This window comes from Pholcus phalangioides, unplaced genomic scaffold (assembly GCF_987345545.1).
Source record: "Pholcus phalangioides strain wild (caught in Gottingen) unplaced genomic scaffold, Ppha-v1.0 ptg000008l_1, whole genome shotgun sequence".
Classification (NCBI taxonomy): domain Eukaryota; kingdom Metazoa; phylum Arthropoda; class Arachnida; order Araneae; family Pholcidae; genus Pholcus; species Pholcus phalangioides.
In genome coordinates, this window is record NW_028301601.1 from 64146780 (window position 1) to 64168380 (window position 21601).

General features: G+C 38.2%; 2 protein-coding genes across 5 annotated transcripts in view; one reads left to right on the forward strand and one right to left on the reverse strand.

Annotated features, from left to right (window-relative positions):
* The window catches only part of LOC149084759 (cytochrome P450 2J4-like), an 89437-nt gene extending 79989 nt beyond the window's left edge, over nucleotides 1-9448 (forward strand). The window contains exons 8-9 of one of the 3 annotated variants that reach the window (XM_089235193.1): nucleotides 3139-3351; nucleotides 9359-9448. In XM_089235193.1, the coding sequence (XP_089091319.1) occupies nucleotides 3139-3320 (182 nt within the window). In that variant the 3' untranslated portion in view covers nucleotides 3321-3351; nucleotides 9359-9448. Of the gene's footprint in view, nucleotides 1-3138; nucleotides 3594-9358 lie in introns of those variants that run through there. The other 2 variants (XM_089235192.1, XM_089235194.1) reach the window with 2 other exon arrangements.
* The window catches only part of LOC149084760 (ninein-like protein), a 223328-nt gene continuing 207275 nt past the window's right edge, over nucleotides 5549-21601 (reverse strand). The window contains exon 16 of one of the 2 annotated variants that reach the window (XM_089235189.1): nucleotides 5549-9545. In XM_089235189.1, coding sequence (XP_089091315.1) covers nucleotides 9210-9545 — 336 coding nt within the window. In that variant the 3' untranslated portion in view covers nucleotides 5549-9209. The remainder of the gene's footprint in view (nucleotides 9546-21601) is intronic. The other variant, XM_089235191.1, reaches the window with a different exon arrangement.

Genomic DNA, 21601 nt, shown 5'->3' on the forward strand with positions numbered 1-21601 from the left:
TACGCACTCAGACTGTTAGGTATATACAATTCCGGCACAAATCACGAGCTAGTAAATTGTCTATGGCGATAGACCTGAGTTGTGCTCGGTTTGAAAAAAAAAAGTATCGATTGGTGAGGGGCAAGGCTATGGTGTTGCAGGGAAATTTTCTCTAATAGGGTTGTTAATAAATGGAATAGCTTACCCCCGGAGGTAGTAAATTGTAACACAATTGACACGTTTAAAAAGAAATACGATAAACATGTTGGGGTAAATCGAGAAGCTATCTATTTTTAGAATAAGACAATCATAAGTATTCTTTATGGGCGTTGTATAATATTTTATCGTGTGTATATATTGTTTATAATTTATGTTAATTGCATTTTTAATTGGGTTGCTGTATTTTTGAAATATATGACAACCATATTTTTATGGGCATCTTTTTATCAGCCACCTCGTTGGGCATTTTGTCTGTTGTGGCGTTGTATTTGTATTTTGTTTTGTTTTATTTTACAAGTTTTATTCTCTCAGCGACTTTTTTTTTTTAACTACACTGCTCAAACAATTAGGGGAGCAAGCAAAAAAGTGAAGAAAACCGTGCGACCAGCCACGTATTGGCATACAATGGATAGTACACGCGTATCAATGCGCAATACAGAAAAAAGACAAAAAAAATTGGAATTAAGCTTTAATTCTTTGAAAATATGGAAAAAACATAAAAAGATGATTTAGGGCAACAATTTGGTTACATGTAAACGATAAAAAAAAGTACTGTTTAGACATGATGCATGAGTTTTAATAGGTCATGAGGTCTCCTCGAACAGCTAAGACTGCTGCACACCTTTTTGCCATGGATGCGATGAGGTTATCGATCAGACTTTGGGGAATACTGTTCCACTCCTCAAGAAGTGCGATCTGCAAGTCTCGGACAGTAACAGGCGGCCTTGGTCGCGCAGCAATGCGTCGTCCGAGCATGTCCCAAACATACTCGATTGGATTCAGGTCAGGAGAGCACGCTGGCCATTCCATACGCTGTATTGTTTCAGCTTCAAGCATGTTCTCCACCAGACGAGCTCTATGCAGTCGGGCATTATCATCCTGGAAAACAAAGGAATCTCCAATGGCTCCAGCGTAAGGGATGACATGAGGTCGCAGTATCTCGTCTGCATACCTTCGGGCCGTCAAAGTGCCATTCCGAATAATATGCAGGTCCGTACGTCCGCATATGCTGATTCCACCCCATACCATCCAACCGGCTCGTCTGCATTGTGACCTTTCACGAACGAATGCGGGGTTATTTCGAGTGCCCCCGTCCCTCCATACCAGAACACGTCGGGTGTCACACTCCAGACTGAATCGGGACTCGTCTGTAAACAGCACTTGGCTCCAATCATGTTGCTCCCAATCTCGTTCAGCAGCCCATCTTCTTCGGGCCGCACGTTGGCGTGGGGTCAACGGAATGCAGACCATTGGCCTACGTGCATAGAGCCCTCCCTCATGAAGGCGATTACGTACTGTTTGGCTGGACACCCTTCGTCCTGTTGCCAAGAGCAACCGTCTTTGCAGCTGCGTAGCATTCTCTGTTCTGTTTCGACGGGCTGTTAACCGTATATACCGGTCATCAGTTGCTGTAGTGGCGCGTGGCCGACCTTGCCCTGGTCGACGTCTAACATTTCCTGTTTCTTGGAATCGATTCCACAGCCTTGCAACAACACTTCTGGCGACTCCAACAGCGTCCACGACACTACGTTGTGTTTGCCCGGATTCCAGTCTGCCTATAACACGCCATGCCATGGATTCCGGTAAATCACGTTGTTGAGACATCCTCAAGTCACCTTGTCTCAAAAAAAAAAAAATACTGCGCAATCGAATTTCACAGTTACGGCAGTAAAACAGACGTTTCTGCAACATCCCGATTTCTGCCCTTATCTCCTTTTTCGGGTTTTTGACGTCATGAACTTTGATTTGCATATGAAGTTTTCTTCTTCCGTTTCCTGCTAGGCTTGAAATTATGGATGATTCATTTTATGTTACTTATCGGTATACATCTTTGCGTAATTTTGTTAAAACCATGTGCTCCCCTAATTGTTTTGAGCAGTGTACATCGATGAGACTATTGATTGATGTTTTTATCCCTTTACACGGCATAATAGCAATAACCTTCATGATTTTCAGCAGTATATGTGTATAAATTAATGAAAAAGTAATGGGTATAGAGCATGGGCGGAAATACGGGGTGGCAATGCCCCCCCCCCCCCAGCGTTAAAGGTGGAGTCGACTATATATATATAATCTAATGTATATATTTATACAGAAATTGACATCATTATGACCGTACCCCCCCCCCCAGACTTCCAAGCCTATCTCCGCCTATGGTATAGAGCAGCTTTTTCAAAGTGTGCGTCGCTGTTTCCAGGGGCATCGCCAACCTTTATGTGAGGTGTCACGTCGAGATATTGATTTGTGCACCTATTAATGCTTTGAAGAAGTTACGGGAAAATATCTATTAATCTATCCTGAAGAGCCGCTGAGGAATCATGAATTAGGCAAGGGAGCAGTGGTCGACAAAAGTTTGTGAACCATTGGTATAGGGGAAAGTGTTCCACAGAGAGAGGGATTAACTTTACAAAATATTTGGGCTTGCCAATGCTAAAATAAGGCGGCGAGATATCTTGTTAATGCCACTCAAAGGACTGAAATCCATCTAAAATCAGCGATGAAACGTACTGTCTCAAGTCTATTGCTGTGACTACCGTTGTGGTATTCAGATTCTATGATGCTCATTTTATTTTCATGCTTAATGAATATACAGGGTGTATGGGAAAGTCCCTTGGACCTGAAATGACTTGCAAACAAAAAAAGCTACAGCTATGCAACTCCTTACACGGAAAGGGTATTTCTTCAAAAATTTTAATTTAAAAAAAAAGCTCTTTCAGTGCAATATTTGAGCTCTGTTCAAATGGTGATTCAAATGATTGGTATTGCTTTAGCAACACGAGCAAATATGTCCCGACGTCCCTGCCTGTCTAGGATCAACAGTTCACCAGTAAAATGCGGCAAGGGGGAATTATGGAATCACCTTGTATATGAAACAGAAACGATACAAATGCTTGTAATTAGCATAGAACCAATTGTATTTAACAAAATTTTCGGTTACAGGAAGGCGCAACTGCCCCGGTTCCGACCTGGCAATGACGATGATGTTCCTATACTTGACAAGTATCCTCCAGAGATACACGATACAGCTACCCAAGGGACTATCCGAGCAGAGCTTCAGTGAATCCACGGGGATGGCCAAAATGATCACTCTCGACAAGATCCGTTTCATTAAGCGACATTGATTACGATCCGTACAGAATCGTAAATTCGTATGTACGTTGAGTTCAAATATCTTAGTTCCGTCTAAGTCCAGAAATTCAGGCTAAATGCCATGCGTGAGAATGCCTTTTTTTTGTAAAAATGACTTTTTTGAATTTTTCTGCCGTAAATGCTTATTTCGGTACGGTTTTATGTATATTCGTGAAGTTTAGAGGGACATATTCTGTAAAACTTGAATGTTTTAGGCATTGACAACCTCAAAAGAATTGTTTCTAAAAATTTCAATTTTTAGTATTAACTTTGAGATCAAAATTCCTCATCGTCCTTCCGATTCAAACGCAAATAAGCGTAAGCGCCTGAGAGACAACTGACTAAACTAGAAAGAATAAAAAAGACACAACGTTTCACTTCTGCTTATACAGTTTTTACAGTAGATAGCAATCGACATACCATCAAACATACCGCAAACACTGATAATGTAAACGTTCTAACTCAAACAATTAAAAATATTCACTAATTATTCTTTAATTTCTTCTAGCACTGTTTTGCATGTTAGCAAATTACTTATTTAGTATTCAACTAAATCACCTTTGACCTTAGCTCGAAGATGTATACGGTAATTTCACAATAAAATCGAAAAAATAAAGCTCTTTCAATCAACAATATTTTATTTGCCATCAAGTTCAAGTTTCGTGAATACATTTATTTTCTAATACCTTATATATATAACAGCTGCAAAAATGTCAAATGCTACATGAATCATGCTACTTGTATGATTAAAGAATCTCAGATCATATCGAATGTACTTCACTGGATACAACTGATTGCAAATAATTTTCGAGTCAAACAACTGATCAAGAGAACACACCTCTTCAAGTAAAAACATTGGAAAAACACTTTTTTTATAGCAGCATTAAAAAAATTATTCAGTTGCAAGTGATAAATGTTTTTAAAAAACCAAAAAAAAAAAAAAAAAAAAACACATAAAAATTGAACTTAAAAAATATCACAACAGGACGGAATGTTGGCACAGAAAAAAAAAAAAGAAAAAAAATGTGTGTATAATCTTTTTCTTCAAAAACTGACATAATAAAATACAATAAGCAAAAACCATAGCCAGTAGCCAACATTATTATTTTTTTCATTTTTTGGTGCAGGAGGACTAAAAATAGATAAGATAAATAAGCTCAATCACGTGACCTGAACTACAGCATACATCATAAAATGAATGGATAGATGACCTTAATTATGCAACACCCTGTGAACTAGGATTACTAAATGATAGAAAAGGTAATCTCAAATTTGTGATCAAAGTCAAGGTTAGCCTAATAACTTGACTCCACCAGTTGTAACTGGTAATGTCTAGACAATGAAGCTTATAATGACGTATTTCTACCTGAAGAGTGACTATCTGGGATATGAGAAATTATAAGAATGGTACCTGAGATAAAATGAATTACATGACTCCACCTGAATCAGTTATTTCTCAATGGTAGAAAAGTATGATTAATTATATTCTTTTCAAATGGCTTGGCGAATACCATATTTAAACAGTAAAACATAACCACACAAGACGACTCTAACTTGGTGGAACAAGTTTCGTTCTGACTATTATTTCTCTTCAAAATGGAGTGACTGCAAAAAGAATAAAAAAATAATCATGGAAATTAAATAAAACTTGAAAATTGTTTGGTTCCTCCTTGGCTAGGGAAAGCGAATAACAGAATAAAGAGTGGTGTCATGCGCTAGTAAAGTGTGGAACTGTGAAAATTATGTGTTCAATAAAACACAAAAAATTGCAACTCATCCTCATTTGAATATAAAGACAATGTGGGTACCTCTAGAACAGGCATCTTCAATCTATCGCTCACAAGCACTACGCTGTCCTTAAAATACCTAGAGTACTTGACACGCATGTCCTATTTCATGCTTGCGAGCACTTGGTCAACCGTTCCAATTAAACACCTTGTACAAATTATATTCAATGATTGAAATTGTCCTGATTTCATGCATTTGTGTGTGAAACTTGCCGTGAGGGGTACTCTTTTTTTTTTTTTATGATGGGTGCAGGCAGTGCTCGCGACTGAAAAAAAGGTTAAAGACGGAATTTCAGATCACCCCCAAATAGGAGGAGCCTGATAGAGTACTACCAATGTATTTCTTTTTTAACATCAATTTACTAAAAAAAGGGATCTGTAAAAAATTCTGTTTTTCGGGCTCTCCCTCTTCGGATTATGAAAGGCTTCAATACTACATGGATTTAATTCTATGATCATTCAGGTAGAAATTTGAATTATTTCATTTGCATGATCGGCTTCCAGTGAGTCAGAGAATTGAAGGTTACAGATTCTAAAGAACCCAGCAGATATCTATGACATATCTGCTGGGCTATATTTTACACATTGCTTTCATGCATGGCGACAAAACTGAACGTACCGAGGGAGTGCATCAAAGAAAACCATAGTGCTCTGAGTGGTTAATTACATTTTGTTTTAAATTTTCTCTGTTTGTTGATCTCACCATAACCTCCAACAATGATAGCAGTCAGAAAACAAATGGTAAGTTTTATTCTCATTTGTAGGGCTGGGCTAGCATCTTATTGGCCATACCACTTTCAATCTTTTCGTGAGCACTTCAATTACTCTGATGATTTCAATAAAATCATGGCCCACATGTTATACTCAGGGGCATATCGACTTGCTGCTGCATGTATGGTTAGCATGGTTATAGCTCAGCTAACTTTATAGTTATAGTTGCATCTTTCTGCTTATTCCTGATACCTCAAAAATGTATGATATGGTCTATTTTGAATCAACCGGTTACAATTCAATAATATTAACAATTGATTTTCAAAATGAAAATAATACCAGTTAACAGAATTTTTTGTCATCTATGAATCTAAATTAATATTTATGTCTACGCCTGATAAAAGTCACTATTATGCCACTGCAATGTGAGAAGCAATAAAACACTAGTTCAAATTCACCACGAGCAATTGCATTAAAAAAATACAAATGCTACAACACAATATGTGTTAACCTGAATATATGAAGCTTGTGATCAATTCAAAGTAAAACACAAATAAGCATTTGTTTGTAAAAATTAAATATGCCTCCAAAAAAGAACATAATAATAAAAGTCTTATAGAACATTGGGACAGAAAAAGTTCTTGGAATGCACCTTTCAATGTATATAATATCAACCACATATTTCACTTTATTTTTGTGAGAGGGAAAGTTGATGTGCTATACTGATTCAAGATAGCCTAAATCTGGAAAAGCATACAAGAGAGGACCCAAAAGTAACAATTTGTTTTTGGTGAAAAGATAGACATTACATGATAGACAGGAAATTCACTCTGAAGCAGTCATTCAGTGTGAACCTACCCAAAAAAGTTATCATTTTTAAATGAAAACTTAATAGTGTGACTCTGCCAAAAGCTGTCTTTCACAAATGAGAGGACAGGTAAGTTCTGTTATAAGACTCTGCCTAAAGCAGTCATGTTATGATAAGTTTTAAATTATGATAAGTAATTTAAAGTTTTTGGAATCAAAATAAAGCAGTCATTTTTGAATGGCAAGACTGGCAAACAAAATTCAATGAGTCAATAATTACAGCAGCCATCATTAAATGGTAAGGACAAGTAAGCTTAATTATATGACCATAAACTGAACTTGATGGCAGAGGGTGACAAAAAACTTTATAAATCTTTCCTCAAAGAAGCTTCTTGGATTGACGATGGTTAGCAATGTATAAGGAATAACAACAGGCAGAGAAGCAACACCATCCCTTTTTCCTTTTTTTCTCTAGCAAAAATTGTTGCTTTTGAGTTCCCCTCAGATGTATTTAAAGCATTTGCATTGATACATTAACAAGTAATACAAATGAAATACACAAAAAACCAGTAAATGTGCCGATAAGTGATAATTAGATAAGTGCACCTCAATCTTTTGTATCAACTAACACTAACAAATTCCCTGGACGGATCATGCTGATCCCTTGGAAATGCGTGAGGATTACATTATTATTAAAAAAAAAAAAAAACAACTTGAAATAGGCTCTACAGTAAAAAACAAAAAGCACAAATGTTTATCCAAAAATGTGTGTGTGACGTCACTCTCTGTTGATGAAGGTTTCAACAGCTGGCTGATGTGAAGATGAATTCAGAAAATTAAATTCAAAAGTTTCCCTGCAAAGACAGTTCAATTTTCTTTCTTAAATTCATCTTCGAAGCAGCCAGCTGTTAAAACCATCATATGAATGTTTATCACATGTGATTTTAAGGTACTGAAGTTAACATCAACAACTAAAATCAGTTCAGCCCAAAAATATAAGATTTCATACATATTTTTAAAACATCAATGCTTACAGGCCAATATGTAATCTTATCATCACATTTCACTGTATTACTGTATTGGCAAGCAGACTGGCGTTAGAATATTCCTGAGCAAATAACATGGTTTTTTAAGTAGTTTTTACATTTTCATGTCTTAATGAGGTCTCACAGATCAATACAGAAATAAAAAAAGACTAATTTCAAGCTTTTATGGAGTACAACAGCAAAGAAAATTTCCAACAGCTGATTTAACCTGAGTGAAGCTTTTACACTCTGGGCACTTTACATTCACAGATTATTTACTTATGGAAACAAATAAGTTAAAATATCATATTTATGGAATGCCTCTTGTTATGACAATAAAAAGTAAAAGCAAGTGATTGAACATACAAAAGAAATTAACACACAAACTGCTAAAACATTCAATAGGGCATATATGTAGGGTTTCCAGATTCCAAATATTAAACAAGTATAATTATGTGCTTGAATTGGAGCAACCACGTAAAATTATTTACATCTTTCTACAATAGAGAGTACCCTACAATGAAGAAGTACCACTCTTCAAGTGTTATGATTGTTTATACAGTGGCCTATTCATGCTTCTGACCATATCCAACAATAACAGAATCATTTGGAGCAGCCAAAAATTTGAATATGGGACATGACAATCAAGCATCCTGAAAATTCTAGACATTGTCCTTTAACTTAAAAACATTTCTCAAACAGGAGGGGCAACTCAAGTCACATGATGAGAAGAGCCCATATGCTCACAGTAATGATTAAATCTTCGAACAGAGAAAAATATTTTTAGAGCATATTTGCAAAGTTCTGAAAGCTAAACTAAAAAATAGCGCATCTAGAACAATCATCCTTCACCATAAACTCCTGGCATTACATGAGATTTTGACAACAAAGTAATTTAAAATAATTCTTGCAGCAACGACAGGGAATAAACATTAAAAATCACTAAATGGAGAATTTCCCTAAACAAACTGAACTAAAGGGGAAGAGTCATTGAAAAAAGAAAGAAAATAGTGTATAGAACAAAGCATGTTGAAAACAACCTTCTACAATAATGCTTGCAGAATGAGCAGTGACTAGGACACTTCAAGTCATGGCCACTTTCACGGCATCAAATGCCATCTTAGTGAGGACCCTACATTTATTACGAAGCAACATGTTAGAGCGTTCAGCCTTGTGTCTCATCTCTTCAGACATCTGCAGCTGTATCATCAAGCGCTCCCTGTCCACAAACATGTCCTTGAGCAGAACGTCAGTTTTTGAAGGCTGGAAAAAGCATTTCACATCAGAACAAAGTGCAAACACAAGCAAACTAGCAATAAATTGAAAGAAATCATTAACTTTTCCCCCTGGTTTTTTCAAGTGAACAAAACAACCAAGAACATTAATCATGCATTAAACACGATTGGTTCTAGAAAAATTAAATTTATGTACTTGGACGGAAATGAGAAACTTCATGTGAACTTTATAATAAATAAAATGATATGGGGTATCTAATTAGGATAAAATTTTTGGTGGAAAATTCAAACATGATTCAGAAAAACAAAAAAGGGTATCACATGATGATTGATTTTGCGATATTTAATGCAAGGGAGAAACGACCCTGCCTTCTAGGATCGACTGCCTTTGTGCAGGTACTGTTATCAGAACTGCGTTGTTCTTGCAATTCCTGCCTGCTAACTACCTCTACCTTGTTCATCGCAGACATACAGTCCCCTCCAACAAAGGACCTACTGAAGAAAGCAAAGAAGCAGCACACAGAACCAAGGAAGGCCCGCAGGGCTACTCTGCTCAGCATCAGGGTGAACATCAACGCTAGAAAGGATAGTGGCCAGCGGAACAGGGATGTCACAAAATCACTGCATTTGTCGTCTCCTACTGTGCGTATGATCTGCATGCAGAAAGAAAAACAATATGTATGACTTTTATTTTGCTTCTTCCAATATATCTGAGTTTAGATAATTTTAAATTTAATTTTCTTTGAACTGAAAGAGAAATTATCTCCCGAAATCTTTTAGAAAATTACACCCCCAATACTCTGACAAAATGAGCAATTTTTTCATAAAACTGGGTACAGGATACATTTATAATGCATATCATGATTATTCACTCTATTTTATTTCATAACAAATATTCAATTGGAAATAAATTCACACACCTAGGGGAAAAGTTCTTCTACAAATGAATTAATCAAATAGCGAATATATACATATATAAGGTATTTTACTGCCAAAGTCTGAAGCATTGGAAAACTTAATTTTCCAGGCTTGCCATAAATCTCTCAAAAAGAAAGCATTCAAAACCTCTTGGAGGACCCCCCCCCCCCCCCAAATAAATGCAGTGCAAAATAAACTCAAGGTCCTACAGCTTAGAACACAAAAAAAAACAAAGCCTCCCCAGATGGAAAACCCAGACTTTTTAAATTTTTAAACGTGAAAGAGCAAAGTTTTGTAAACTAATTCATAAATCAAAAAGAGAAATTTTTAGAGACTTCTGTAACAAAGCTTCTAATTCTTATGGTAAACAATATAAAACAGTAAAATCCAAAAGCACCGTTCCCTCCTAGCTTTTCAAAATTCTTGGTGAAGATGTACAAGGAACCCAAAGAGATTTCGCTAATATAATTCTGGAAAAACTTTCCCACACCACCAAACATATCAAATCGTCAAACAATGACCCTCTATTCAGTCCGGCCGAGGTGGGTAGGATTACAAAGCTTATCCCTATGAACAAAGCCCCTGGCCCTGATAGTATTGACAGCCTGATAATCAAATATATAAACAAAAAAATACCCAACTCTTTTCCACAAGCTTTTCAACAAATGCCTCCAACTAGAAACATTCCCCAACATCTTTAAGATAGGGCAAGTAATACTCTTTCAAAAACCAGACGTAATTGACTTGCATCGTCCAATAACCCTTTTGCCGGTAAAAGGTAAATGTCTAGAAAAACTTTTGACTCAAAGACTCAACTTCCACTTGGAATCCCAATACTATAACTCTAACCTTCAATTCGGCTTTAGGTCAGACAATTCTATAGACGATGCCCTCAACCTAATACTCTCTAAAATAAAAAATTCAAGAGCAAAGAACTGGATGCTGCTTTTATAAGTATCAATATTAAAGAAGCTTTTAACAACCTGACCTATTCCTCAATCAACCAAGAACTTTCCAAAGCTCCTTTCCCTAACAACATAGAATGTATATAATGGTGCATAGCCAATTTGTGTAAATTTGCCTGTTTTTCTTTGGTACTTAATTATATTTCCTTTTTCTTTTATGTTAATATTGAATTGTGCTCAAAGTTTTCTGATGGATTGTTTCCACAGAATGTATATAATAGTGCATAGCTAATTAGTGCAAATTAGCATGTATTATATACGATACATACAATCAAGATCAACTAAGAGAGAAATGAAATAAAAATGTAATACAAAACCAGCGAAAACAGATTAAATACATGAATCTGTTTTCGCTGGTTTTGTATTTCATCTTTATTTCATTTCTCTCTTAGTTAATCTTGATTGTATGTATCCTCAATGTCTTCTGATGGGTTGTCCCCATAGAATGTATATTATACCGTTTCATTTGTTGAATAAATAGAAGATGCTCTCCGACACGACCCAGCCTCCTAGGAGGTGAAGAGAGGAAGTTGTCTTGCACAACAGCTCTGGGCGTGAGCGGTCATCAATCAATCAATCCCTAACAACATCAAATCAATGTTTTTGGACCTCCTAGCAAATAGACATGACATGATCACAAGTCTGGAAGGCATGGCGGTTAGAAAACAGGCTACTAGCGGTCCATAGGGTTCGTGTAGCGGGCCGGCTTTGTAGAATCTTGTAGACAATCAAGTCCTAAAAATCCCCTTCCCAGAAGATGCTCATATCCAGGCCTTCACTGATGACTTTTCCTTTGTGATAGGGTCAGTTGATGTATCACAGCTAGAGGCAAAGGCAACTAAAATCCTTAACGATTTTTCGAATTGACTTAACGAACATAACCTCAAAATCTCAACAGGAAAAACATAATTTCTTTGTTTCACAAAAAATAAATATCACCCTAGAATTAAAATTAATGGTAAAAACATTAAATGTATAAACAATCTCAAATATTTAGATGTTATGATCCAAAAAGACCTCGGCTGGGAATTACACATCAATGAACGAAAATTAAAAGCAACTGGCTTTCATTTCATTTCAAACTAACTAAAATGGCAGGAAAATCATGGGGCATCTCACAAAGCATTAGGAACACCATCTACAAGACGGTAGTAGAGAGATTCTTAGCCAATGGCGCTTCAGCTTGGTATAAGCATCCAACCAAAAAAAAAACACAACAGGCCCTAGATAGCGCACAGAAGAAATTTCTTTTAACAATAACCGGGGCCTATGACACAACAGCCACATTCGGACTCCAGGTGATCACAGGCAACTGTCCACAACACCTTAAGCTCCAAATGGAAGCAGTCTATACAAAAAACGCAGTTAGGTTTAGGAAAAACATTCAACCGGAACATTTAGACTTTGACCCCAATAACTTTGAAGCACAGGAGCATGGCCACCACCCCTCCTGCTCAACTATCCCCAATCAAATTTCGATTGACGGCCATGATATAAAACTAGCAAACACTCACATATACACAGAGTGCTCCGAAACCGATGAAGGCATCCGGCAGCCTAGGCCTATTGTGTATACACAATCAATACAGAAAAGCAAACGTGACAAGCAGCGCTAGATAAAAACAATAGTAACTTCCAAGCAGAACTGTTAGCGATAGAAGCAGCTACACAATAAGCAACAGGAACAGAAGAACGAGTTTCCATAATAACTGATAGCCGCTCCTCCCTCAAGCACTTCTAGATCCAACAAATACAAACAATAGTACTTGTATTGAGGCGGCGTCTATTAGATAACCCAAACATTTTCCTAAGTTAGATCAAGGCCCATGTAGGTAATCTTGGAAACAAGAGAGCAGACTCTCTAGCCAAGGCTGCAATCAACTGTGACAATAAACTTGATAACCCTTTCCCACTAACGCTCTTGAAACGGCAACTTAAACAAGCAACCCTCCAGAAATGGCAGCAAATTTGGGACCAAGGAACAACAGCTAGGAAAGTGCACGAAATTGTACCTTGAGTTACATACAACACAATAAACTGGAATAGGGAGGTGACTATCTTCATAACAGGACACGGCCTATTCCCTATATATCTACGCGAACGGAAACAACGCCAAACAGACAAATGTGCCTGCAGTATGGTGGGCACTCCAGTTCACTATGCCACAGAGTGCAAATTTACAAAGCAATTACACATGTACAAATATTCAGAAAAAAATAGAAAACAATGGTTTACCCAAATAAACAAAAACACAGCAGCAAGGATTAAAAGCCTTGTCAAATATATACACGCCAACGAAAAACAAAAGAATCTATCCACCAGATTTATAAAAATAATGTAAGTTTTACAAAATTAAGGGAAAAAACAGAAATAAATAAAAACAACAAAAAAAATCATATCCACATGACTGCCACTACTAATACATAATCATTACATGTACAAGTTATAGCATGTACTAATGGAACCCGAACAAGAGTTTTTATGACATTCCCGTTACAATGGTGTGATAACCACAAGTGTCCTTCATTCCGCTATTCTCACAGGGTGCTACACAGGAGGACACAAATGGTTTCATAATAACCATTACATGTAGTTTTTATTTTATGTGTGTGTGTGTGTATTAATTTTTTAAAATATAAATATAACCAGCCAGAGTGAGTCAACCAAAACAAGACCGATGCTGATCCTTAGCTAAGGCTCTCTCCAGACAATCCCCAGATTTAAACTAATCCCACATTGCTCATCAAAATAGGTTTAGAGTGAGACGACTCAACCTGGCAGTATGAATGTGTGTGTATTTCTCTTTCCTGAATTCAAGTTCTTCATGCATTTCATGTACACAACACACATGCATACTCATATTGTCCTATTCATGTTGCTCACAGAATAAGGTGCTAAGCAAGATGGCACAAGTGATCCCTAATTGTATATATTCCCCCACGCAATATTTCTATTTCATATTTTTTCATCAAATCCACTGGAGGGAGTGAGCTCACCCCAATAAAACTGATGTTGACTTCTAGTCTGCGAGTTATCAAACCCATTTGCTCACCAATAAGGTGTTAAACGAGATGAATCGCTCCGACGGATATTTAATATTTCACAATAAGAGTCTCATTTCGTTTTCTTGTATCCTGTGTATATAATATGGCAAGTGTACGATAACAGATGAGATGGCATGGGGGCCGCCCCCCCAATTGATTTTAAGATATACCTCCATCCTAATATGTGTACATTCATCAGTATTAAAGAAACCCCAGAACTTTTCTCCAACTCCCAACCCTATTTTGTCTGTAATCACCACAAAATTTGTTAATCGTGACAGTACCCAATTGTATGAGGAAAATATGTTGTGAAAATTCTGTATGTATTTTTTTTCTTTTTTGACACAAAATAAAGTGTTCCAGACTCTGCCACAAAGCTGGGCTGGAAGAAATCTCGGCAACGGGATAAGTCCAGGGGCAAAAGTCTGGCATTCATTTATGACAGTAAAGCCATTTCATAGATTGGCCAGTTTGCAAAGTGTCTGAGAAATGTTCTGCTACTTTATGAAATGCCTAGACTTCAGATGTTGGCTGTAACATGTACATACACCAAGGAGGAATAGTAATAAGCAAATAAAAATACTAGAGCGAGTCAAAATTTTTGTGATATTTACGATGCCTTTCATGAATATGCCATGCCACAAAAGCAAATCCTCGCTGGAAAGTTATGCATAACATGCTCTTCATACTATACATTGATATAGAGGGTGCATTGACAGGGAAGGGGGGAGGGTGTAAACTTCCCAGCAATTCTAGATTAAAAACCGTAAAAGAGAGAACCCTTTCAGAATAAAAATGTCACACCCAGTAAAATTTCCCCAAACATCTTCTTGTCTACCATAGGCCCTCGGTTGTAGTGCTACTGCAATTTCCGGGCAAAATAACTGGGTAATAAATAACTCCCAAAAGAAAAAAAACCACTTTATTTCATTTATTTTATCCAACTTCCCCAACAAAACCGTCATGTCTCTTTGGTACAAACTTCCACCCTACTCTACTTTTTCGAATGTTCCTTTTCTCATTCTTTTTTCTTTCTCTCGGGACGTCTGCTTCTCCCAGGCCTTCTCCTGAACCTTACATGTCCCGTTATCGAAAAGCACATCCATCAGTTTTAAAATGATGATGATGCTTCAAGAGTGTACCCAACTCAATTTCCTTAATGGCAACCATGACAGGGCGTCGTCATTACCTTGCATATCACCCCTTTGGGTAATATGAAAGGTAATAGGGGCCAATGCATGATGCTATCCGGTAGGCAAGCATTGTATCACGCACTGATTTCCACTGATTTCTGTAATATATATATATATGTGTGTTTAATTTTGTTGCGATCCATGCAGATACTTATAATGTTGTATATCCATTGCATTATCTTTTCTCTATTAGACAGTGATGTTTGTGATTTCCACTGATTTCTATTATATATATGTTTAATTCTGTGGTGATCTCCATATGAATCCTTATAATGTTGTGTATCCGTTGCAGTGTCTTTTCTATATCGGACAGTGATGTTCATCTTGATTTCCACTGATTTCTGTAATATATATATATATATGTTTAATTTTGTTGCGATCTATGCGGGTACTTGTGATGTTGTGTACCCACTGCATTGTCTTTTCTCTATTGGACAGTGATGTTCATCGTGATTTCCACTGATTTCTGCTATGTATGTTTAATTCTGTGTTGATCCATGTGGTATATGTCCATCCTTATAATGCTGTATTCCCATTGCTGTGTGTTTTTTTTTTTGACTTGGTTCCTCGCTGGTGTGGCGGGTGTCTTTGCGTGTTTGTCTGCAAGAATTGCTGCAGTTTTTTTTTTTTTTTGTTTTTTTTTGTTTTTTTTATTCTTCTTTTTTATCATTATTATTATTATTATTATTCCCCCCCCCTTTTCTTTTTCTCCAGCGTGGCTTCGTTAACCGCTTATATATTATCTTGGGACAGAGTGGGAGCCATGTTCTGGTTTGGTGGTGGTGGTTGTATCACGCAGCAGCAGCTGCTGTGGCGGCGGCCATACTACCCTTGAATGGCAAATAACGTTTGTTCATCCACGAGTTCATGGGGTGGTGGTCGTCACCGGCATACATGAAAGATGACCTTTCCCTGCCCTGATTCCTGGGCACGGCATTGTCGGCGATCGAAGACTTAGCCGGTTGCCTTATGGCTTTCTCAGTTTTCGTTTCGGAGCTCTGTTGATTGCAGCTGTGTGGGCATCATGCTGGACTCTCATCCTGAAGATCCAGGTTCGAACCCTGTTGATAGCACAGTGATGGTCGGCTGAAGTTGGTTTTCCAGCTCCGAGGCAATAAAAATGGTATATATATATGCATACATACATTGAGTACATGTTCTTTGCACCCCCCTCCCCCCGGAAAAAGTTGAAATGACGGCCCTGTCAGGGTCTTGGTCTTCCTGAAGGATGAGACCAACCTCAGACTGATGTAGCCCTCCTTCTTCCTCCGCATGTGTTTCAGCAGGAAGTTGTTCTTCATGATGTTGAAGTCGGTGAAGTAGCTCTCGACTTGGGCTATGATCCTTTCTTGAAGTTCTTCGTAAAGGCGCGTATACACTAGCGCGCGGATCATGCAATGAAGGCATTCGCAATTGGTTGTTCGGTAATTTTTACGGTGTTGCGAAAGATTCTTGAGCTGTTTTCACCGGACCCACCTGGAATCGGTTTTTTCAACGAACGCAAAGGAAGTTTGTGTACGCACGAGCGGATTAGAACCGCTGCAGGGGGTCGTGCGTTGCAAGATCTGCGCGCTAGTGTATACGCGCCTTTAGGTGTGTCAAAATCGCTGTTATTGCTGTCGTCCCTTCTGTTCGCGATCAGCACCGTAATCGGCAGATGAGGTACATACATCGCCCTTACGGCTTGGCTCATTTCCCAAGAGTGTGTCGTACGCCGTCGGACATATTAACATTTCATTTATCAAGCGACTCGACACTGCGCAAGTAATTGGCACGTACCGGTGTTTGCCGTCGCTGATCTTCATCATGCATATTTCCAGAGAGGGGCTATCTCGCTTTCACCGAATGCGGACTTGATCCTTATTCTCCTCTCGCCTTCATTGTCGTCGATCTCAACCAAATCCGATCGAACGACTGAGATCTGGGCTCCGGAATCGTCTACGCCTCTTATTGTCTTCTGACCACATTTCAAACTCACGGTCTGCGGTGTGTCAATGTTCGCACCAACACCAGCTGCCGGCACCGTGATACGTGCTGTTAGGACTATGGTTTCTTCAATCGTTTCCCACTCTTCTGTCTGGACAGAGTTTGCCTGGGCCTTGCTCAATGGCCCCTGCTGACCTCTTGTAGGACAAAACCTTGCTATATGGTCTTCTGCTCCACACGCATAAAAAGTGACTGCAGCTCTTTCTGGTATTTGAACCTATCGTCGCCTTAGGCGGGAAGGACTCACCCTGAAGTCTCTGGTTTCAACTGGCTTTCCATCTCACACTTTGATGAACCGGTCTTGGGGTCCTCGTTCTGTTACTAGGGAAGTGTGTCTTCACAGTCCTCTTTACATCATCGAATCTATCTAGTTTCTCTGATAGCTCACTTGGAGAAACCATATCAGCCCATTCGTCCAGATAGTGTTCCTTAAAATTTGCTGGGAAACGTTTTTTCATTTGATCGACGATGATTAAATCTCTTAGTTGCTCAAACGTCGTGATCCCCAAAGCCAACGTCCACCCATCGAAGTAGGTACACAACTCGTGGTAGAAGTCTCTTCAGGTGACCTCTTGATTTTTATGACGTGAAGAAAACATCTGCCGAAACTACTCTGAGGTGCGTTTGAATCTTCTCAATAATAATTCTTTAACCTGATTATAGTCCTATACCTACTCTTCCGGCTCGCGGGCAATTAACTGGTTCATTTCGTGGGGAGGAAAAGTCCCAAGAGCTCAGTTAATCAGTCTTCCCGTGCCAGGGCCGCGCGACGAGCTTGCCGCTCGAACAGCACCAGGCACAGATTTATGTCTTCTTCCATCCTGAATTTTCGCGTCATGTTCTGGAAATCCCGGCTAGGGGTTCTGCTGAGCCCAGCCTGATTATACTCTTCTCTTCTGACTCCTATCTCGATCCTAAATCTCTCGAGTTCATGTTCCATCTCCTTTTCTCTACGCCGCTCCTCCATCTCCCTTTCTCTATCTCTACGCAGGGCCGCCACTAGGGGGAACAGGCGGGTCTAGTGCCCCGGGCGCTGGAACAGAGGGGGCGCAAATTTTATTCTCAAACCTCTCCTTCAACATTACAAGGGGGGCCAAAAAGCACACTAGCACCGGGTGATCAAGCATCTAGTTGAGGCCCTGTCTCTACGCATATATAGCTCCTCCGTTTTTTCTCTCTCTTTCCTATTGCCTATGGTCGTTTTCAGCTCGATACCGCCACACAAGACTTGCTTCTCTTCCCTAGGCAAGATTGGCCCTCTCAGCACCGCAGTCGGGTTGACTTCACGGGGGGAAAAAACAGCGTGGGAGCTCGACGCTCCTACTATCCTTCTATACGAACCAGGGTGGTTTCGCCGTGGCTAGGACACTTATTCTTCTAATTCACCTCACAGTCTTGAGCCGTTGAAGCCATGATCGCGTCGACTGCGCAAGTAAACTTTCCCCCGACTTCTTGTCAACTATAGGTCCTCAGCTGCGCTTCTATTGCGATTTCAGGGCAAAATAACTGGGTTCTAAACTCCCAAAAGAAAAAAAAAACCACTTTATTTCATTTATTATCCAACTTCCCCAACGAAACCGTCATGTCTCTTCAATAAAAACTTTTACCCTACTCTCATTTTTCGAATGTCCCTTTTCTCGTTCTCCTTTCTTTCTCTAGCGACGTCTGCTTCTCCCAGGCCTTCTTTCACTTCTTTTCTCCTGAACCTTACATACCCCTTCCTTGAGAAAATCCTGTGTGCACTACTGAGAATTGGTATCGATTCACTCCATGTGAGATTTGAGAGGCACAAAGATGAATGTGCAACTTCCTGAAATTTGAGTATGACTTTGAACTTGACCATATAATGCAGTAGAGACATTGATTCAGATAAAATTAATTCAAAATATTTTGGGCATACAACTGTTAACTAAAGAAGTTTCTGCAATCTTAATTTCAGGCCAATAGCAATTACCTTATCTTGTTGTAAGATTTTCAAACGTATTGTAGAAAAGGAAATCTGGTCAGACACCACCAGCTTTTTCTACTGTAGCCAACATGGCTTTAGATGATACCTGTGTACTACCTTTCAACTAGCCGTCTTGATTCATGATCTCTCGGAAACCACTGATAACAATTTATAAACCGATATCATTTTCCTTCATTTCTCTGTAGTAGTGGTTCTCAATCTTTTTGACTCATAAAGCCAGTTCTAGTACATAATTTTAATGGTATATATATATATATATATATATAATTCTGTGTGGTTCACTTCTTTATTTATATATAACAATTTTAATCTTTAATTTTATTTTCCTAGAGTGGTTGTAGCCCCCTTGAGAAATACACATGAAGCCCTAAGGGCTCAGCAGAGCACAGGTTGAGAACCGTTGCTTTAAAGCAACGGTTCTCAACTATTATCCCATAACTATTCATAAGTCTCATTCCACTGAGACTTCGTTGAGATAAGACTCACGTTTTTCTTCTCCATTCTTTTGCACCGATCGAAGAAATGGCACCCTCCTGCGCCGAACTTGATAAGTGGATTTCCGCTATGGAGAATAAGCTGTCTGCCGTCGACCGAATTGAGGCTAAGCTGACTGCGTTGGATACCATCAGTGGAAAACTAGAATGCTTGAATTCACTGAGTGATCTATCAGAAAGTGTCAAATTCATGAGCGAGAAATTTGAGGAGCTGAAACTAACCATCAGCAAATTACAAGATGAGAATAGGAAACTATGGGAGGAGAACAAAATGATTTGGCGCCAAAACCAAATATTGGAAGATAAGCTTGAACACATGGATGCCTATGCACGAAGAAATAACCTCGTCATCCGAAATGTTCCTGAAGGAAAGGGAGATGATACGGACGAGATTGTGTTGAAACTTGCGGAGAAGATGGAAGTGACAGTAGACAAAATCAACATCGAAGCAAGTCACCGGCTCGGAAGCAGAAAAGACAAAGGCAAAAGTCGACCAATTATGGTCCGTTTTGTCAACCGTCGGTACAAGGAGCAGATATTAACCAAGGCGAAAAAGAGGCAGTCTACAACAAAGGATCTTGGATTTCCAGGAGAAGCAACAAGGCTATATTTCGGTGAACACCTGACACCAAGGATGCAAGAGATCTACACCCTGGCAGCAAAGAAGACTCACGATTAGCGCTTCCTATGGACGAAGAATGGAGCTATCTACACCCGAAAGGACGAGGAGAGCAGAGTGTTCCAGCTATGCTCTAAATACGATATAAAGGAGCTCTACGAAAGATAAGTATTATTCCGAATTTTTTCTGATCTCATAGAATTTTTTTTTTCAGTTAAATTTAAAACGTAATAAAAAATGAATAATACAAAATCTTCGCGGTTAATTAATTGTAGAAATTTTAGCACTGAGGAAATTTATCCATTATACAACAACAAACGCTGCGAATTATCATTGTTTCATGCAAATATACGAAGCCTTAAAAAGAACTTCGACTCATTATCTGAAATTTTGACGTGCTGCAAAACACCTTTTAAAATTATCGCGTTAAGTGAAATCAGGGTCACTAATAAAGTAGAATGTAATTACTTTGGTATTAAAGATTTTGAACTATTAATTTCACCTAGAAAAGATAGCTCACATGTTGGCTCTGGAATGTATGTGCATAATAAGTTGAATTACAAATGCAAATCAGAAATAGTTATCGATGAATGTGAATCAATATGGATTGAAGTAAATTATAATAATTCAAAGGACAGCTTAATAATTGGATCAATTTATCGACCTCCTAGCTCTAATGTGAACAGATTTTTAGAGTCACTTGATTCTGTCTTAAACTAGCTGTCCACAAAGTCTACCGAAATATTAGTTTGTGGTGATATCAACATAAATTTATTAGCTAATAACAAAGTTTGTTCAGATTACAATAATATTTTATTGTCTTACGGACTAGAACATGCTATAACCAATGCCACTAGAAAATCATCAGCTTTGGATCATATTTTTATAAGAACAAAGAAACAAATACCTACAGTGGGCATTATAAACTCTGATATAACAGATCATCATCCGATCTTTATTTATCTTGATAATTTTAAAAATAATACTGATAGCCGTAAAGAAATCCACACTCGTTATGATCATAGCAAACTAAATATATTATTATCTGATCCACCTTGGGTCTCCGATATATTTTCATGCAATGATCCTAACGCTGCTTATCAAATCTTTTCTAAACATTTTGAGGATATACTGAAAGAAGCAGAAATAAAAAAAGTTAGAATTAAAAAGTACAGCATCCCCAAACAACCCTGGGTCTCTAGCTCACTTCTCAAGTCTATTAAAAACAAAGACAGGCTTTATAGTAGATTAAAATCCAATCCTTTCAACATTCAATTAAGAGAAAAATATAAAACCTATAGAAATATACTGACATCTACTTTACGAAATGCCAAAAGAAAGTATTTTGGAGATCAATTTTTAAAGACTAATGGAAATATTTCAAAAACATGGAAAGTAGTTAATCAAGTTTTAAATAAGAATACCAAACAATCTACTGTCATCCCGAGCTTAAAAATTTTAGGGTCTGTATTAGAATCAACTAACACTCTAGAGATTGCAGAAACACTGAATCATGCATTC